The following is a 21,581-nucleotide window of genomic DNA, read 5'->3' on the forward strand; positions in this document are numbered from 1 at the left end:
GCATTTCTCAGATGCCTTTTGGGGTTGTCTGGCTGTGTGGAGGGTGGGCAAAACAAACAGTATGCAGCTGGCTGAAAAGGGAAGTACTCTAAGCAGGTGGCAAAACGGGAAACAGTAGTCAGCGGGCCGGGAATCTGAAGGTCAGACCACAGAGTGACATCACAGAAAAGACACCCCCTGACTGCAGTCTGCCAGCTCCAGAAGGGGGACTGGGAGAGAGTGAGCACATGCGGTAAGAGGAGTTCTCTCTGACTCCCTACAGAGGGGGTCCTTTTCCTCAGAGATGAGGTTCCTCTCTGTATCTAAAGAGACGCTACGATGGTATGGTAAGAGTGGGCCAAGAAGTCACTCTGTGACTGGTGTAAGGACAAGCTGGAAGGGAGCGGTGCTTCTATTACACATGTGCAAGAGGACTGAGGCTCTCTGTGTGTCTGTCTGATTGGTATAAGTTCCCTATACCAACTAGAGATCAACTCTATCTTCTCTGTAGTGAAAGCTGGCCACAGGGCAGATATATATAAAATACACACAACAAATATACAGGTATGTATATATATATATGCACATGTGTGTGTGTATTCCTACTGTAATATACCCTCTGCCCTCAAAGGAGTCTTAGTTTAATGGGAAAGACAAAACGGGTACACAAGTAATTACAATGAAAGTGGTGCATCTAAATCCAACAGAGTAACTATCAGAAACCAGAACACCTGGGCAGAACCTAAGAAGCATTCCCATCAGAGCTGAGTAAAAGGCAAGGACACAGTCTATCATTCCTACTCCTCAGTGCTCCTCTGAAGAGAGCCCCAGCCTGTGCAATAACAAAAACGTGGAGGGATGAAAGATGGATAGGCAGCAGATACAACAGAAGACCTAACGAAATGCAGAGACACAAAGGTGTTAATTCTTCCCAGACTAATTCGTGATGGTGTAATAAGAGTGGGCCAACTGCATTGAGCAATTCCAATCAAACAATTATTGAGATCTTAAAACATGGAAGTTATTCCAAGATTCATAAGAAAGTACAAATGCTTAAGAATAACTAAGGCAAACGTGAAAAAAAGGATGAGGGAAAACTTCCCGCTACAGATAATACTTTGCTATGTCCTAGTACTCTTCTAAAGGGCTTACTTGTAATAACTGACAATCTTCACAACAATTTTATGAGGTGGGCCAGGTTATTATTAACCCATTTTCAAAACAGGCAAACTTAGGCAAAAAAGTAAACTCATTTGTTTACATTTTTACAGCAAGGAAGTGGAAGTGGCAGAGCAGGGACCTAGGCCCAGGCCCGGTGGCTCCAGAGTCCACGCTCTTAAGCACCATCATATATGACTCATGCTGGCCCAGGAAATGGATGACCAGGAAAGACAACAAAGTCCCAAACAGATTCATGTGCACACAGAAAAATTTGATTTTTGACAAAGGTAGCATTTCAAACAAGTGGGGGAAAGAATATCTCAGTTAATAAATGGTACCAATAACTGGGTATCTATTTGGAAATAAAATAAGGTAAAGTCCTTGCATAAGCGTTCTATGGTTGCTGTAACAGATCACCTAAAATTCAGCAGCTTGAAACAACACAAATCCATCACCTCCCGGTTCCGTGAGTAAGAAGTCTGCGGGTCCCCGCGGGCCCCTCTGCTCCGGTATCCCAGGGCCAGGATCAAGGTGTGGGCTGGCCTAGACGCTTATCTGGAGGCTCTGAGGGAGCATCTGCTTCCAAGCTCATTCAGGTTGTAGGCAGAATTCAGTTCCTTGCAGTTGCAGGACTGACACCCCCATTGCCTTGCTGGTTCTCAGCTGGGAGCCTCTGGGAGCCCCTGAAGGCCCTCTGCAACCCTCCTCACGTCGCCCCCTCCAACTTGAATCTGCACTGGTGCATTGGATGCTCCTCATACTTAGAATCTCCCCTTCTGCCTCATCTCTCCTGCCTCCAGCCAGAGAAAGTTCTCTGCCCTTAAAGTGGCCATGTGTTTAGATTGAGCTCACTACTTGGGATAACCTGAGGTAACTTCCCTACTTTAAGGTCATTGATTCTTTAATTATATCTGCAAAGTCTCTTGCCATGTGACTTATATATTCACAAATTTCAGGGATTAGGGAGTGGATCTCCTTCGGGGAACATGCTATTGCAACCCTTATACCACATGGTACATAGCAATAAATTTGAGGTGGCTTAAAGAGTTAAATGCATAAAGTCCTAGAAGAAAATAAAAGAATATATTTTATAATCTTGGAGTAGGGAGAACCTTCCTAAGCAAGCTTAGAAATCATAAAGAAAAAATAAAAGACAATGTTCTCAAAAAATTAAAATACCAAATAAAAAAATTAAAGATAAGCAACTGGGAGAAAGTACTTGTAACTTATTTAACAAATCATTAGTATACATAATAAGTAAGAAAATGAATTTGTATCAATCAAACTTGAAAAACAAATCAATAGAACAGATTAGCAATGAATGTGATCAAACAATTCATAGGAATGTAAATACAGATAGATGGTCCCTGACTTATGATGGATTGACTTAATGATTTTTTATTTTACCATGATGTGGGAATGGTATGTATTTGGTAGAAACCATACTTTGAATTTTGATCTTCTCCTGGGCTAGCGATACAACATTCTTTTGTGATGCTGGACAGCGGCAGTGAGCAGAAGCTCCCAGTGAGTCATGTGATCACAAGGGTGAAAAACCAATATGTTAACAACCATTCTGCATCTATACAAACCATTCTGAAAATTTTCACTTTCAGTACAGTATTCAATAAATTTCATGAGATATTCAACATTATTATAAAATAAGCTTTGTGTTAGATGATTTTGTGCAACTGGAGGCCAATGTAAGTGCTCTGAGCATGTTTAAGGCTGGGCAGGCTATGCTATGATGTTCGGTAGGGTAGGTGTATTACATGCATTTTCAACTTACAATATTGTCAACTTATGGTGGATTTATTGGGTTGTAACCCCACCATAAGTCAAGGAAGATCTGTGGCAGATTTCTACTTCTCCTAATAGAAGCTTCTCATAATGGAATTATTTTTCTTCCAAGTCTGCTTCAAGGTATTAGGGAACTAACAAGGCAGGGAAGAATTATGGGGCCAATGCTGGAGATGATAGAAATCAAGAGAACTTGTAAGTCTGACATTTGGGGACATTTTAACATTGTAGCCTTTGCTAATTCTAGATTGGTTGGTGAGAGGTTGAGAAGCTGAACAGATCTTTTAACAGACTCACAAAAGAAGCCATTGAAACATAAATTGCAGTCCAGGGCTCACTAAAGATGAGTGCCTGATATAATCCCATGCTAGGAGCAGGAGTGAGTTGGAAATAGGCCAGACCTCTCCAAAACTGAAGTCTAGCTTCAAATCATCTCAATCCCTGAAAATGGATTGTTTATTCAAGATGGCAAGTGCCACTACCTGCCTAGTTAGAAGCAAATGTAAGTTCTCTCTGGAGGAAATTATCATCATCCTAGGTCTAAAATTATTCCTATAAAGTTCAATATAAAATATCTGGCACTCAATCAAAAGTATCTAGGCTCACAAGAAAGCAAGACAAAACGACCAAAAGCCAAGAGAAACAAATACAATGAAATAAGAACCAAGTGAAGTCCAGATAATGGTTATCAGGCCTACACTTTAAAAGAATCAAGATAAATATGTTTAGCCTAGAACAGAACACTAAAAACAAACAAACAAACAAACAAAAAAACCCCAAAACAAAAAAAAAAAAAACTAAGTAGAAATTCTAGCTCTGAAAAAATATAATAACCAAAATTAAGAATGGGTTTAACAGCAGATTAGATACAGCTAAGGAGAAACTTAGTGAACCAGAAGCTAGATTTTAAAACAACCAGAATTAATACAGAACATAGGAAATATAGTTAGAAGGTCATATATGTGTGTGTGTGTGTGTGTATATATACATATATACAGACACACATATATACACATATACATATATATAGTCTCGAAAAGAGAAGAGAGAATTAGGTAGAAGTTAAACTAGAAAATCTGATACTATAATCATTAAAGAAAGTATATCCATAATTAACTGATAATCTTCCAACACAGAAAACTCTAGGCCCAGATGGCTCTATTTACCAAATATTTTAAGGATGAAATAATTATCAATATTATACAAACTCTTCCAGAAAACAGATAAAGAAGGAACACTCAAGTTTGTTTTATGAGACCAGCAAACTTTGATACCAAAATTAAGTAAGATCATCACAATAAAAGAAAACTGTAGGTTAATCTCACTCATAAGCATAGATGTAAAAATTCTAAACAAAGTACTGGCGAACCAAAATCCAGCAAAACATGAAGTTCACTTCATTAGCAGAATAAAGGACAAAATTCATATAGGGGTTATCTCAACAGATGGAAAAAAAGTCTCCAAAAGGATGTTTCTTAAAAAAAAGATTTAAGAAACATCCATTTATGATTTTAAAAAGAAAAATAGACTCTCGGTAAGAAAAGAAAGAAACCTCCTAAATGTGATAAAGGGAATCTATACAAAAGTCAACTGTTTTTCTAAAAACCAGCAACAAACTGTGAGAAAATAAAATTTTTAAAATAATATCACTTAAAATGGCATCACTATATGTCAAATACATAGGAATAAATCTAACATAAAATGTGCAAGATAGCTTTACATAAAATGATACAAATATAACAAAAATTAAAGAATGCTTAAATAAAGCAGAGGGATATACTATGTTCATGGATTGGAAGACTTATTGGAAACTGACAGTCCCATCTAAAATTTATATAGAAATGCAAAAGATTATGAAGAACCTGTCATTAAAATCTAAGCTTCACAAGAGCAAGGATTTTTGTTCAGTTTGTTCACAGACATATATCAGGCCAATAAAGAGGCTGATATATCATAGGTGATCAGGAAAATATTTGTTGAATTGAACTGAAATGTTGAAAGTATCACTTAGGCGTTTAGAAAAAGAATTCACTCTGAGCTGTCATTTAGTTATCATGGCATGTTCTGATTTACCATCTCATTTATTTTTCTCTGTTGATCAAATCAAGCAAAACTTCAACATCTTATGTGCTAAATGAAGCATCTGGGATCATTTGGTCTAGTTTCCCAATATTTTCCCATTATTTCTGCAGAGGCATTCATTCAAATAAAATCTTAAAGCTGAAGGGTAGAAAACTAAGATGGATTGCTGCTCCGGTTCCACAGGGAGTGCCAGGCCTGATGCACCCCTCGTCAGATCACTTTCTGCTGCTGCAAAAGCCAGCACAGGTGTCCGAGCCTGACGTCTGCACCCTCTTTTCCACACGCCTCACTAGCTACCTGAGCAGGGTAGAGCCCCCCCAACATGAGTCTGTCAGGGCCCACACCAACATGCTGCAAATTCCTCTCTTACTTCTTAATCAAAAATTTAAAAATCTCCCATCGTAGTCTCTCTACTACTCCACATCATTTCTGAAAAAACCTGAGCATAAACCTGACGTACAAAACCAAAAATGGATCTTCAAACAGTGTTTCCCTTTATTATAAGAACAGAAGCTCCTAGGACACCAAGTTTTTCATGTAGTTTCTATATGCTCTTAGCTGAGCAGGAACTGGGTTGCCTGATTCAAAATCAGCCTCTTAGTTCACAAAATTTTAATAGTGCCAATGACACTATATTCTTCACTAGTTCTAATTTTTCCATTTGATTCAATAAATCATTCTTTGCACTTGAAGATTTTTTAATAATATTTTTTTCCAATCAGAACTATGTCCTCTAATTCTGTACAGAAACCCGAAAGGTGATTTACAAGGCAAGTATATTCAAATGGCCTTTCAAACTTCTGAATTTTCCTTTGTATTAAAAAAAAGAGTCACCTTGATTTCCTTATTTCTAATTCAAATTGGTATATATCTGATGCCTCTAAAATACCTCTGCTCTGTCATTTGTTTGACAATAAACAACTTCAATTGCTTCTACCTCAAAATAGCCCTTCCTCAACAGGAAAAGGAGACTTTTTCTGACTGGACTACAGTAGAAAAGGAATTGCAAGTAAGTGGTATCTTAGAATATTTGATACTCTTTGCTGAACGTGACAAGCACAATAAATAGTCCTCAAATGTTTCCCTTGTTACCATGCTGACTCACCCACCCTGTTTTACCATCTCTGTATTTATCTCTTCTTTTACTTCCTCTTTCCAGCTGCTCACTCAATTCCATGAACTCAGTGCTTAGTAGCTGCCAGAAAAATGAGCCTTGATAGCACACTGCTCAGGGATGCGGTCTCCTTTTTATCTTCCTGGGAGACTATATTCGATTACCCAGGTTAATGCTTGATCATTTTTCTTGTTCACCAATTTTAAAAGGTGGTAGAGAACCCCACTTGCTTTCAAGCTTTCGTTCCTGCTTTTTCTTTGAGGGCCTCCATAATTTACTGATTGGGAGTGAATCATTTGGATAAAATCATTTTTTGATTTAGAAACTAATTTTTTTAAAGACTAAAATGAAAGCCAAAACTACCTTAAAAAAAGGTCAGACCAAAAGAAGTGAGAATGCATTATCACATGACTCGGTCACAGGCGTGAAAGCCGAGACACAGCCCTGAGCAGCCGCAGCCCGGCTGTGAATCTGGCTGCCCTGGGCCAGGGCCCTGTGCGGTCCCGTGGCCCCGACCCCTATCCTCATCGTCCCCAGCCTTCACGGACATGCACGGACCAAGAGCCCCTTCAGCAATGTAGAAAATGCTTCACGGAAAAACAGCTGCAATGACGCAGGGGCTGCTTTGCTGCTGACACTTGGATTTGATATGTCAGCAAAGCAGAGGATTAAAACCATGCGGCAGGCGCACCAGGGACCCACCTCCTCTCTCCTCCAGTGAAGTTAAAAACAAAGGGAATCTCAAGAAAGCAACGATGAAACGCAGAGCCCATTCACCCCAGAAGAGCTGCTTCAAGCTCTCCATAAAAATGGCTTTGTGATCATCATGTTTGGTTTTTAGTGGTGGTTTTAGGTACAAGTGTTTGGCTTGCTTTGCTACTAAAATCTACTAGAATAGCTGATTTATAAGGAATATTTTGATGAGATGTATCTTTTAATGAAAATACTTACGTCCCTGACACCACGCTTCAAGTGTTTTTCAGAAAACAGGGGCAAGTATTCAAACTCTCACTGAGAATAAGACATGGCCCAGATTAAATGTGGTTCTATCCCTTGCAACAACTCAAATTTTAGAATGATGCTTCATACCAGCTGCCTGGGAACAAACATATTTTGTTGGCTTGGGAACAAAAGAATTAGCCTGAATTTTGTAAATAAACTGTGGTTATTAAAATTACTTGAAACAAGCCAGAAAAATAACCATTAAACATGAAAAGTCAATAAAAGTCTTTGAATTATATTTCTGTTTCAATTATTATTCCTGTTTTCATAATGTGCTTAGGGATAAAACATAGTTTTGAGCTGTTAGTACTTTTAAATAGACTTCACTGCAGATGAGTTAGCCAACAGCAGCTTACACTGTGAAGTTTGAAAATCCATGATGGAAGATGGAAATTAAAGGCTTGGAAATCTGTAAAAGACCAAATCTTCCTTTTAACAATTGACATGATTATTGCTTAATTGATTTTCTGTCTACACAGCATCTTCCTCTGTAAGGCTGCCGGTGACCCTCTGGATTTGTTGATTACCCTTGATGATGTCTGAGGTGGTTTAAAGATAAGCAGTGCTATCCAACGAAAGCTTTAAATATATTGATGTTGGTTCTCCTAATGTTCACGTTACTCCCCGATAGATCACTGGGCACTGTGGGAGGCCAATGAAGTCTTTGGGAATACAAATGATAACAGTTGTAATGGTACAACAGGCGGAAGGAGCTAAGGCACTCCCAGAATGTTTAACATTACCCCAAAGCTATTGGTACCAAAGGGACCATGTTTTATTCTTAAAGCCAGGAACCTGGGTTTAAGGAAGCAGCAGAATGCTAAATTTATCTGCAGAGAAAATAAAGGACTCAGTTGGTATTCTTCCTGCTTTGGCCTTCTGAGGGCATTTTTTGTGGGAGAGATTTTCAAGGGAAGTCTGTCCTGCTTTAGGGACAAGCAGAACGGTGGGCATTTGTGACAACAGGGATGGACCCGGAGGGCGTTATGCTAAGAGAAATGAACTAGGCAGAGAAAGAGGCTCTCACTCATCTAAGGAGTTAAAGAAGAAAAAAGTCGAACTCATAGAAACAGAGTAGAATGGTGATTGCCTGGGGCTGGAGGGTGGGGGAAATGAGCTGCTGGCCACAGGGTACAGATCTTCAGATATAAGGTAGTTCTGGGGACCTAAAGTACAGATGGGGCCTATAGTTAGTAATACTGTAGGTGCACTTGAAATTTGCTGAGAGAGTACATTTTAAACGTTCCCAGCACACACAAAAGAGTAACTATGTGAGGTGATGGATGTGCTAATTAACTTAATTGTGGCAATCATTCCACAATGCATATCTAATCATCATGCTGTTTGTTTTAAATATATATAATTTTATTTCTCAATTATATCTCCATAAAGCTGGAAAAAATTACTGGAGGGAAAAAAAAGAGGAAAGGTGGGCTGGCAGGAGCTGGAGCATCCTGGTCCCTCTTGGTTTTCCCTGGCCTATGAATCCTTTGGTGCAGTGTCTGGGGAAATAACCAAGGGTCCACAGATAAGCCAGGAGAAGGCTCAGTAATCCTGCTCATCCCAGATGAACGTTATAAAAGAATATCTTTCATATTTGTTTCAACATGGACAAGAATACGTGTAGGAAAAGTCCACTTAGAATACGTTTCGGAGATGCATTAGGAAGAATCTGTCAATCACTGCTCAAGGTCAGTGGCTTTTGGAACTTCATCCTCAAACTCACTGTAGCGTGTGATGCTGCTAACCCCCCCTCCCCTCCTCCTTCATTTCTTTCGTTCTGCCATGAACTCACTGGGCACCACATGGGCCAGGCTCTGGGCTAAATGCTGAGACAGAAGGTAAATAGGACACAATCCCAGCTCAGGGGCCCACTCTCAAAGAGCAAACATCTACCAAGGGAGTCTGACAGGAAAGCCTTTAACGGAGTTCCACAGAAAGTGTGACATGAGCACAGAGGAAACGGACATGGAGCGGGCAAGACTGTTTTGAGGATGAAACTCAGAAAGGCCCTATAGCACTTCAGTTCAACAGGTGCTGGTGGAAGATGGTGGGCAGCATCCATGCTGTGTCCCTCCCATAGCCTGTGATCTGAGGCTCTAAATCTTTTAGAAGAAAAAGAACTTCCTTTAAATTCCCTGCCTGAAACCTACGCTTGATACATATCTCCTCTGCTCTGCTAGACTGTAAACTCCTTGAGGGCAGGAACTACAACTTACTCCTCTGTATTTCTTCTCAGTACCTGCTATGGTCGAACACAATACGCTTGTCAAAGGAGGGAAACGTTGAGTGAAAAAAGTAAGACCTTGCTGTGAAATGCACAGCATTGTATTTTATTTATTAGGTCCTGAAGTATTGTTTCTACTCACTAATTTATTTAAAATAATCTTCTGGGAAAGCGAGTGATCAATGTAATCAAAGCTATTCATACTTTCAAAACTTAAAACACCCAGTTCAAAGTAGGGGTTTTGTTACATGTATATTATTATCTGTATTATATTAGGTTCAAGTCTGACATTATTTAACGCCTTTGTGATCATTATATGCTTTCTTTGTATGGTGTTAAGAACACCAATTAAAATTTTAGACTATTTTTTTCTTCCCTCTCTTTTCTGTGATTTATTAGACTGAATTATTTTGGCAAGGACTAGCAAATCACTTAATCTCTGTGTGAATAATAAAACATTGTTTGTTTCTGAAAATGAGATTTAGTTTTATATATAATCTGAACCCAAGTGTTACATGGCAGAGGTCCATTTTACACAGTGCTCAGTATAATGGAAAGTAAGATCCCGGAGCGGGCAGCCTACGTCCAGTCCTACCCTGGGCCTGCCACTGCCGTGTGAGGGGAGTCACATCCTTTCCTGATGACTCAGTTTCCTTGCATGCTGAGGAAGTTTGATCAGAACTCTGATCTCCCTTCCTTCGCTGCAATTATGGGATTCTTGCTCGGATCTTATCGGAAATTAGAAATTATTAACTCCTGGTATGGATAAAAAGAATGATGTTTTTTCATTTACTATTTATGGATTACAGGAAAGATATGTCTCTGGAAGGCTGACTTAGATAGAAAATTGGTATTTGCTCATTCTGTTTGTGTTATCTTGACTCCACGTAAGGAGCGAATTAACCCTTTGTATCCACGATGAACGAACCTGCCCTGGGCACTCCGTTGACAGATCTGCTGAGGGCGGGGACTTAGAGGAGAGAGTTGATGACACTGAGGCAAGTGGTGGGCAGCAAGGATACCACCCATCAAGATCTGATGAGAAGCAGCTTTTTGTTTTTAATTAAAAACACAACTTTTAGAATGCCTCATTCATTTTTTTGTTTTTATAGAATCAAAACACAGGAATTTTTCTTAAATGAAAAACAGAAACAGTTTAACACCCCCCCCCCTTTAAAAAAAGCAAGCAAGTTAAAATAAAAGCAGCCCAGGAAATTGTGTTCTGTAATTCTGCCAGTTTCAATTTTGATTCTTTATGCAAATAGTATCAGGATAACAATATTTGGTTGAAAAGAAAGGGAAGAAAAGTTCCAAGAAGCTGTTTTGCACACATTTTGGTTGTTTGATTGGCTAATGTCAGGCTAGCTACTGTTATCTGGCAACTGCTTTGACAGATGCAAAAAAGAAAATCACAAACAATTTCACATTTTAAATATCCTCAGTCACTGCATGATGTAAGCAGACCCTAAAAACCGTACATGACGATACTTCTGTAGGTCGAATTATTTTTGACTACTTCTATGAGTGTCACAAATGGAAAGGTCAAATTTAGATAAAATAAAAGTTAAATCAACTTAAATAGAGATGAATAGTATCTATGTAGTGCCCATGTTTGGGTCTTCAGTTTTACTGAAACAACTGGCATTTTTGCTTCACTATATACCCTAGAATCTTGTGGAAAGAACCCAACATTTCATGGTTGCAAAGATTATGAAATACTCAACTTCACCCTTGGGTATTTCCTGACATTTCTTTGCTAAACTGCAGCCTAAGAGAAGATATCAGGAATTAGTGTAAGAAATAGTCTAGAAAGCTATTGTCACTACAAAGATGAAAGCAACTTTGATGATCAAAAAGAAGTCAATAAAATAAGACTGAGAGTGGTTCCTGAATCCTTCCCTATTGTTCATTTGGGATTTCTTAATTTCCCTACTCTCAATATATTATGGAATTTTCTGTGTGAAGTTCTGCCATGAATTAGAGTGATGTCAACAAAGTTTTACCTTAAGTCATATTTTATCACAAACTGGAGAAGGCCCGGTCCTCCAGGGAGCACCGTTTCCTGCTTTTAAGATGCTTGTCTCATTTGAGTTACAGGCACCCCAGCCAGCCAGGGGAGCTCAGCTGACCTCAGTGACAATTAAACCTGTGCCGGTCCCACCTGAAGGCCAGGCTGCCATTTAAGGAGGCATTTTCACCTGTGGCCAAGTCAGCTCTGCTTTCGTCCCCTTTGCTCTTTGCTGTTCTCTGCCCACTGAGAGCTAATGGCATTGTCTACTGTGCCAGGTGTCTGGGGCGGTGTGTTTGTTTTCCCGCCAACCTTAATAAATCCTCTTTCCCTGTCACTGCTATGCAGCTTTTTTATGAACTACAAATGCTGTAACTTAAAAACGTTCATGAGAGGAGCAAAGGTTCGGAATTCAGATAAACCAGGATTTGAAGCCACCTGTACTATTTACTAGCCATATCATCTTGGATGAGTCACTCAACGTCTCTGGATTTTAGTGTGCCAGCTGGGAAATGGGGAGAACTTTATATGGTCATTTGCAGGATAAGTGAACTGATATGTGTAACGTTTCTTGTACAGTGTCTCTCATCTTGTAGGCCTTCGATGAACACAGTTATTATTAATTTTTCATCCTAGCATTAGCCTATTATCAACTGTACGATATACACTCTTTATAATACATATCCTAGATACACGATACATATGTCCATACGTGACATTATATGATACGGGGTACACATTAGACAGTAGAAGGAACTGTCGGAGGTCAGTTCAGTTCAGTAAGCATTATCACTCGGCACCTATTAGATGCTTACGCCTAACGTTTTGTGCAATCCTCTACTGCAGGGTCCTGTTTGTGAACAACTCCAGAGATGACAAAAGTTTCCCCCCAGCCCTACTTCAGGGCTTACGCCTCTGACAAGGTCACAGTGACCTAACCCAAGATCCCTGTACTGAATTTACTTCGAGACAGCCGAAGTGCAAACATCTGCCAATACCTATGGTGGGTTCCGTCCATGAAGACTGGGGCACTTAGAAGACTTGTTAGCCTGACGTCAATGCACTTATAAAAAGTTTCATTAAGACTTATGATCTTATGATATGTTGTCGACTTTATAGTTTAAATTTAGTTAAATTTAGTTTAAATTTAAAAGAATTGGATGAAAATGATGCTGTCACTTGAAAATGAAATAGGTCATTAGCTATTGTCATAGCCAGATTATTCTGGTTATATTAAATTACTTTTATTAACATAATGGAAAAGAGGAGAAAATTAAAGTTCAAAAGAAAACATGATTTATGCCTCTAAGTACAATAATGCCCATTTGTTTTAATATGATGACATGGCAGACACTGTCGGCTGCATAGCCAACATCCGTTACCCTCTTCCTCATTCATGTTATCCTTCCTCCTGTAATTCCAGCGCCAGCAGGTAGGTCCTAATTGGTCTAGGCTAATTTTGGTACCCTTTTAGAATAGCTAAACAAGATTATACTGTAGAGCACAGGGAAATATATACAAGATCTTGTGGTAGCTCACAATGAAAAAGAATGTGACAATGAGGATATGTATGTTCATGTATAACTGAAAAATTGTGCTCTGCACTGGAAATGACACAACATTGTAAACTGACTATAACTCAATAAAATAAAATTTAAAAATATAAAAAATAAAATAATTTTGGTACTCTCTGTCCTCTTGTCAGGGATTGGACATGCCAGGCTGAGCATGTGATCTGTTCTGGCCAGTGAGATGAAAAGGAAGGTGAGTCTGGGTGGTGGTTCTGGGGCAGGTCCCCTTACCTTTCAGAAGGGGACCCCAGAAATGTACAGTCCCTTTCTGCCTCCAGATATTACTAGATCTGCATGGGATGCCTGGAGCGGCTGTGGCTACCTTGGAATTGGTTTTAGGATAAAGCCAACACAGGAGCTAGAGCCATGAGGATGAGAGAGCAGCAGAGCCAGGGCCCCAAGGCTCTCTGCCCGGAGCCTGCCCTACCTAAAGACTTCCGGTTTTGTAAGGCAATAGATCTCTTTGCTGTTTACCCCTAGCAAGGGTGGAGCATTCTGTTACTTGTAGCCAAAGCATCCCAGTGGAAACAGGACATATATAAGCTCTTTGACCTAAAGAAAGCAAACAAACAAACCGGCCAGGCGGGAGAGTACCTGTTCCTGTGACTCCAATTCCTTGTGCTGTAGTTTTTTCTCTACACATCGCACTTGATTCGAGCGGTTTTCTAGTTCATCTTGTAAAGCCTGAAACAATGTAAGATAAACACAACACATTAAAAATTTGTGCCCTTGAAAAAAAGAGTTTTATTACCTGAACTGGTATTATAAAGGCTTCAGATCTCTAGTCTATTCCTGCTCTTCCAAAGAGTTTTCTCAGGCCCAGATGTTTTCTACTTTAGGAATAACTAGTATTAAAAATTCCAAACTTACAAAACAGACACATTAGCAGGTGTCAGTTCATCTTATAAAAATATCTCCTATGTTCCCAGCATAGACCCACAAGCATGTAATAAAGCGTAAAGCTATTGCTAATTAAAATAGCTCTGTTAGTACCCCTGCAAGGTACACACACACTCTGAAAAGCGTTGTGACAGCTAGGAATTGTAATATTGGACCAACATGACATTTTTCAAAATTACACTATGGTAATTTGAGTAAAGCACAGTAACCCTAAAGGAATTTATTAAGCCATTGAAGACGCGTGGACTTTGAGAAGCCTATAAGAAGCAGACAGAGATGAATTCTTTCAGTTGCCAAGTAGCTGCTGGAAATCAAATAGAGGTTAATCTGGGAGGAATTTAGGAACAACAGAGATCAATAAATATCATTATGCCAATTACTATTTTAAGTAAATAGGTGAACTAGAGAAGAAACAGGATCCAATCAAACAATCCAATGTAATTACAGACATAATACATGGAAAATTACAGTGAGCGGAATACATGGGATGGTGATTGCAAAGATGCTAAATGGATTCTTAAAATAAAATTCATTCAATTAAGACTACTGAGTTTCTGCTCAATGTTAAGAACTGTGATAGGTACTCTAGATAAAGCAGTGAAAGAAAACAGACCAAAAAAAAAAAAAAAAAAAGATTCCCTCCACTCATGAAGCTTCCATTATCCTGGGGGACAGACAACAAGCAAACAGTAAGTGTAATATATGTCGGTGACAAGTGCAGAAGGGAAATAAAGCAGGGGAGGAGGATATTCTGGAGTGGGGCAAGGAGGGGTGCTGCAATCTTAAACAGATGGCCCAAAAAAAGCTAACTGAGCAAAACCTGAAGGAGAAGAGAGAGCAAGTCACATGGAAATTTGCAGGAAGAACCTTCCAGGCAGGGTACCCTGTACGTGCAAAGATCCTGGGGTGGCAAGTTGGAGGAAACCAAAAAAGGCCAATGTGGTGAGCAGAGAGGAGCAACAGTGTTGGGTACATAGCAGGGGTCAAATCACATCAGGTCACGTGAAGCCTCAGAGAGCAGTCGAGGACTTTCCATTTTATTCAAGGTATATGGGAGGGTTGTGGGCAGAGTTGCTTTGGTTGCTGGGAAGAATAGATTGAAGATGGATACGGGGAGAAGCAGGGAGGCAGGGTGGAGGCCATTGAAACATACTGGGAAAGGGTGACGGAGAACCAGACCAGGATGGTAGCAGCTGGGGGTGAGGGAAATGTCAGATTCAAGACACGTTCAAAGATAGAGATGACAGCCCTGAGGCATGGACGTAGAGAATGAAAAAAAAAAGACCCCAGGAGCTCAGTTTGCGGTTTGAGCAGGTAGAAGACTGCAGTTGGGGGAGGTTAAGGAGGGACAGGTGCAGGGGAGAAGATCTGGAGCCGAGCCCGGGATATGTTACGTCTGGAATGCCTGTTACACATCCAAGCGCAGGTGTTGGGTAGCGGCTATGTGCAGCAGTCTGGAGCTCAGGCAGAATGTCTAAGGCCATATCCATTAAAAATTCTTTCAGTGCAATTTCAGTCTTTTCTACATATAGGTATAGACAGTGGTTCTTAGCCTTTTCTGGAGTTCTAGATCCACTGGAGCATCTGGTAAATGCTATGTGGTCACTCACCACACAGAAAAACATGCTTCTAATTTTGCTTGTGATTTCCATGGAGGAACTCCAGGCTAAGAACCTCTAATTAAAAGAGTATAATGGTTTGAGAATGACGTTAAAAGTGTTAGGGGCTCTTTGATATCATACTTGATTATAAAATCCATAAATCAACCGAGTCTGACGATGAGCTTGAAACTCTCTATTTTTGTTTATAATTCTATTATTGTGGTCTGTTTTCAAAATGATGAATGCAATTGTTCCTATGCTTTTTGACCAAATAGCATTTTTTCCCTTTTGATAATTTTTTTTTAACCAGTAAGTAAGCTGTCATCAGCTTCTCTTGTGACAAAATCAAGGAGGGTGTTGATTACTGACTGGGAAGAATATCTGTCCCTGTTTCTCTGCTCTCACTCTTTTCTGCTCTCCAGTCCGTCCTCATACTGCTGTCAGAGTGACCGTGTTGAACCAAAATCTCATTATTCACTCTCCCACTGAAATGCTTAAACGACACTCCGCATGCCTGAGATACAGCTCAACCCCCCTCGCGTGGTACTCAGGGAGCTTCATCCCCTGGCTCGGGTCATGCGGAGCCGTATGGAGCCCCGCTGTCGTGCTGATGTCGTTGCTACGATCGCTAACAACAAGAGCTATCATCGACTGAGTGGGCTTCATTTTTAACCCTCGCTGCAAACCTGTGCAGTAGGCATTTATTATTTCCTCTGTGTTGGAGAGGACATGATTGAGGCTCAAAGAGGTTGAACAGCTTGCTCAGGTCCACACGGCCAGTAGGAAGGCGCTAGGCTGGAATTTCCAGATCTTGACCAATTTCAGGTTCAGTATGTTTGTGCTAATTCATGCTAATCCATCTCTTCTCCTTGCCTGGAAGCTGCCCCATCTGCTGCTGCTGGATGGTGTAACCCCCGACCTATCCCGAGAGTCAAGTCTGGCCTCCTCTGGGCTTTTATCCATCTAGTGTTTAAGAGAATCGGTTTCCATGTCTGCGTGAGACTGGGGGCACCTGAAGCTCAGGGCTCTCTCCTCTTCACATCTGCCAGCCTGGTGCTAAACCCACTCAAGGCCTGGCACACATGACACTGAATCCGTGTTTGGGAAGGAACTAACACATATCTGAACTATTTTCCTGAGGAAATTTACTTCAATCATCAGGGCTTCCAATTGTCCTTAATATGGCACAGTAAACTAAAGTTTATTATGTTTCTTAAAATATGGAACATATAAATATATCTTCCCAAGATCTCTATCTTTACACATACATATTATGTACACATATATATTATTTTTATTTGTAAATAATATATTGTCTGGTTTCTACCACAATCAAAAACCAACACTCTCTTGATTTTTGTTTTTAGTTTCATTTCACAGAAAAAATAAAAGAGACATGCATCTCCCTTGTCTTTTAAACAAAAAATTGTTCCCTACCTCCTGCCTCATCTGCATCCTGCACTTGGCCAGCAAACCCCAGCGGACAGCCCACACTCCGTGTCCCTGTCCCCTCCTCCCGCCCTCTCGGCCCCCGTCGTCCTTGCCTCCCACTCCTACCCCTCACTTCCCTGAGCCAGTTCTCACCAGTCACTTGTCACCTCCCAAATGCCAAAGCCAGAAGCCACTGCTCTTCCTCGTTCCATGGCAGTATTTGGCCCTGTTCATGCCCCGATTGGTTTCTCCCCTTGAATCCTGAGGAAACAATTCTGCAGAGTGAAGTTGGGGGGTGAAGCATGGAGGCTGCTGTAACAGCGAGGGCCAGATGCCATGAGGGCAGGTCCAGGAGGAGGGGGATGTGGCAGAACCATTAATGGGGCACCAGGGAAAAGAGGGATTCAAAATACCACAAGGCTTTGACCCTGAATGAGCAGAGAACTGACAAAGGGACGGGACAAGGAGCCAGTCAGAACAGGGTGGGGCAGCGCGGTCATTGACAAGTTGAGTTTAAGGTGCTGCTGGGATTTCAAAGGGGACTGATCATGCTGGGAAGGTGGGTTGGAACAGTGGAGAGGGGTCTCTGACAGAGGCGCAGAGGGAACACTTCCCTGGGGACGTCAGTAAGAAGAGACGAGGTTCTGAAACCCACATAAGAGTGAGTGGCAGAGGGCAAGGAGGCCAAGAGGCTCAGTGAGAATCCCAGGTGCGGGGGGCGACCGGGGAGAGGTCAGTGTGATGCGAACGGGGTCAGAAGGGTTTCCCAGAGGACAGGTGACAGAGCTGCCCCTTTCTCTGTGCTTCATATAATGAGGAGACTAATTAAATCTACTATATTTTATCAATATCATCAAAATAGAAATGAAATTACATTTGCTTTTCAAAAAGGTACCACTTTTCAAATTTGCTCATAAGTTTAACTAAAATGTAAAACATGTCATCTTTCTAAGGTTAATCAGAGAAAGTAGAATGTCTAGAAATTACTTCTAATTTCTATTAAAAAATTAGTTTAAAAAATTGAAGAGTAACCAAGTAATATTCCACTTTCAAAAAAGTTAAAATGCACCAGAAGAAAGGAGAATGACAGTTTATATAGACAGCTGTTTCTGGCCTTACATTCTAAAAAAATTATTAGGTCATTAGACTTTCAACCACAGAATTTGACATAAGGACCCTGTGAACATGACCACAACTACTCAAAGCACAAGCAGGAACTTTCTTTTAAGTTGTGGCTTCTTTATTGAAAAACCTTCAAACCTGACATTTGACATACACACACAAAGCACAACTTTTACTTTATTCTTGAGAAAAGCCCAAGATAATTAAAGAATGGAATGTCCAACATTGGGTCAAAAATTATAAAACAAATTCCAAGTTGAAAAGCCAAACTGTTTATTCTGCAAGAGAATTACCTGTCTCTTAGCTCTGCTGTGTTAACTTGCATCGCTACTGGAAGGCAGTTCTTTGCTCCCAATTAAACCTGCCTTTAAACGTCATGCGAGTCGGCTAAGCTTGCTGTGGGAAGCTACGCTGGGCCGACTTTCAGAGCGCTTTGTGTTGCTCGGGAACAAAGAATGACATTTTCCAGAAGAAAAACGTAAATGACATAATTAGCTCCGGAAGAACAATGAGGGCATAGCACATTCCTTAAAAGGGAGCTTGTTGTAGGATAATTTGATTTGTTTGTTTAAAATATGAAAATAATTAGAGCAAATTAAAGTGGGAAAGATTTTACACGTTAATGGACTTTCCAGGGTGAGGACAAGTTGTGATCCTAACGGCCCGCTGAACGGCTCCTGTGACCGTATGAGGGCTTTTATGTTCACTTGGGAAAAAAGAAGAGTGTTATAGTGAATGCTATTTTCATAAAATTTATAAACACGATTCAAAGCAGCTACTCAACTCGTAAAGCCGTGCGTTAAGGAATTATGTGGAGTTACTAAAGAACAAAGTTCCTCTTGTACTTCAATTGTAGCACCAATTATACAAACATGAAATGATGGCAGATACATGCCTTTTAATCATGGACCAATGAAATGAAAGTTCATTTAAAGTAGAAAGAGGTTAAAAGCTATTCAATAAAGGAAGACTTCATTGGAAAAGAGAAATACTGTGCTGAAATGATACACAAGATATGATCAAATGTTCCCAGGGCACAAAGTATGACAGGGAGAGGCTTTCAGACTTTGTATTTTAGTAGAACCAAAAGTTTTTCCAGAGATTTCTGACCTTACCTTTGGCCAGACTCTCAGCCAGGTCTTTGTACGGGGCTGGGGGTGGGGGGGTGGGTGTCCGAGATGACACGTCTGAGCTATGGCCTTACTGCCCTTTCTCAACAGGCTGGCAAATTTGGCTTCCACTCATCACCCAGAGTATCTGTTTTCCACGTTCTCACTGGAGAATATGATCTCGAACTCCCCACCTTCCCATCTTTACCAAAACCTCAGTTGTGAGAAATGTGAAAAAAATCCACTTGCAAATCAAAACAGAATCAACAGTATAGAAGCCACTCTTCTCTGGAATCACCTTTTGGGGAAATACTGGCAGCGGAGTGGCCTGGGGACACCCTGCCATCCTCCAGCAGGCAGACTGTGTAACCGTGCTCTCCTACTGGCTAAGTGGTTTTGAACCAGTTCTCACTGGCCCGAAATTCAGTGTGCTTCACACTTACATTTCTGGCTCATTCTGTGTTGTCAAGTCTTGGCAAATCCCTGTATCTGGCCTTTCTCAAGGCATCACGAGGTCTACGGGCACGTTCTTCTGTGCCTGCCATCCACTGAGGGGCGAAGGGTAAATGGCTCCTTTCCTGGGTTCTGTCCCAAGTGGGAATGCTGAACGTTACAGTGTTCTTTTATTTAAAGGGACTGCATTAAAGCATGTGTAAGCAAAAAGCCTGTGGATTAATTTTTTTTTTTTTTTTTTTGTCCTATAGAAGTGTAAAGCTGGAGCTGATTTTGAGGACTCTGGGTGAAGTCTGTGGTCAAGAATCAGGGAAGCGGGCGAGTCTCTGCCAGGTGACATGCAGACACGGCCTGGCTCGCAGCAAGCTCCACACAGCCAAGGAGTTACAAGAGAAAAAGGCAGAGTATTTGCGCTAAGGATACTGCCAAAAAGAAGTCAGCCTGGCACACTGCTCAAGCTGGGTGGTGGGTGATGGGTTCTTCATACTGTTCTCCCTACTTTTGTGTATGTTTGAAAGTTTCCATAATAAGGAATAAAAAAAAATTATTTTAAAGCTTTTTTGGCCTAAAAAACATGATGTCACCATATCCTTCCTTTCATGAGGTTTGGATTTACTATTTTACTTCAGAGAAAACAGATGATTCATTCATCCTTCAGTGAGTAGGAGGGATGGAGGAGGATTTCCCCATGTGTATTTTGGACATAAAGCAAAGGAAGCGGGGAGCAGGGTGTTCATATTTTGACCTAAAGAGAGGTAACTGGACAGGGAAGCTTACTTATATTTTTATTTAGATATAATTTACATACAGTAAAATTCCAGGTTTAAAAAAATGGTAACGGCCTGTTTTCCAGTAAAAACATGTAATATGATTTAAAAGTTTGTGTCGTAAAGTATCTGTTAAGAATATCAAATCTTGATATAAACCATCTTCCACTGACTGGTTTATCCATCGAACAGAACTGACACTTGATCGATGACCACAGAGAAGAGGCACAAATTATAAAGGGGAAATAAGGAGAACTGTCATTTGAATCTTAACTGCCTTTTAAACAACGCCCACATTTGTTTAAGCAGCATTACTTCAATTCAGCTTACAAATGTTGCTGACAGTACTTCTGGTGAATAGGTTTTCTTTGACAGGTAAATTGACACAGAAACAGCAAATATTTTTCTTTCTACTACTGCTAACCGAAAGTTAAGGGAATGTTAAATAAAACAATGAAATCTCATTATTTTGGTGTTAAATTTATAGACTCTTTTTTTTTTTAAGTCGTATCTTAAACAATTGGGATCCAGCAAGAAGACCAAGTCCTACCCCCAGCGGAGGAGACATAAATCTGGGACTGGGGAAGACGACACAAAAGCAGAGAGTGACGTTTTTACTGGGTGGTCTCACTGCCTGTTTATAGAGGCCACTGTAGCTCCTTTTCTATTTTATTTTTTTCAAAACAGGCTAAATCTACGAACAAAAGCAACAAGCCTTCTTCAGCTGAAATGCCAGTCAAGATTTATTTTAAAATGATTTCTTCAGATCTACTCAGAATGAATAACACTCTGTAAGAAAGTTTTATGAGTGATTCTACAGTAACGGGGAAGGGGTTCACACTATAGATCTAAGGACAACCAGAACCACAGTTACTACAGAGGCCACTAATGTATTCAAAACACAACAGGACAATTTTATTTCCTAATGCCTTGTGCTAGGGTTTTTAATCTTTTTTTTTTTTCACATTTCACACAAGTACCTTTTTTCTTTTGTTAACCCTCATAATTCAGTGTCTTGTGATACTGGGATGAAGAAAGGGAGGTCTTTGGGGGTTTTAACCAAATACACGTTACTCTTCACATAAGGCGAAATTCCTTTCAGGTGGAAACTTTTTAGTTGTTGCAACAAACTGCATGAATGAGAAATTGCACTTTGCTCTGAGCTATTGTTACAGTATCTGTTAGGCTATTGATTCAATATAAAAGGCCAAAGTATTGTGGCCAATATAAAAACAAGGGTAGCATTTTCACCAA

General features: G+C 40.3%; 1 protein-coding gene across 3 annotated transcripts in view; it reads right to left on the bottom strand.

Moving 5' to 3' along the window:
- The window catches only part of CEP112 (centrosomal protein 112), a 373,207-nt gene that overhangs the window by 25,197 nt on the left and 326,429 nt on the right, over positions 1–21,581 (bottom strand). For all 3 annotated transcript variants that reach the window (XM_032457024.1, XM_032457025.1, XM_032457026.1), the window contains one exon: positions 13,539–13,628. In XM_032457024.1, the coding sequence (XP_032312915.1) occupies positions 13,539–13,628 (90 nt within the window). The remainder of the gene's footprint in view (positions 1–13,538; positions 13,629–21,581) is intronic.

Source organism: Camelus ferus, chromosome 16 (assembly GCF_009834535.1).
Source record: "Camelus ferus isolate YT-003-E chromosome 16, BCGSAC_Cfer_1.0, whole genome shotgun sequence".
NCBI lineage: Eukaryota > Metazoa > Chordata > Mammalia > Artiodactyla > Camelidae > Camelus > Camelus ferus.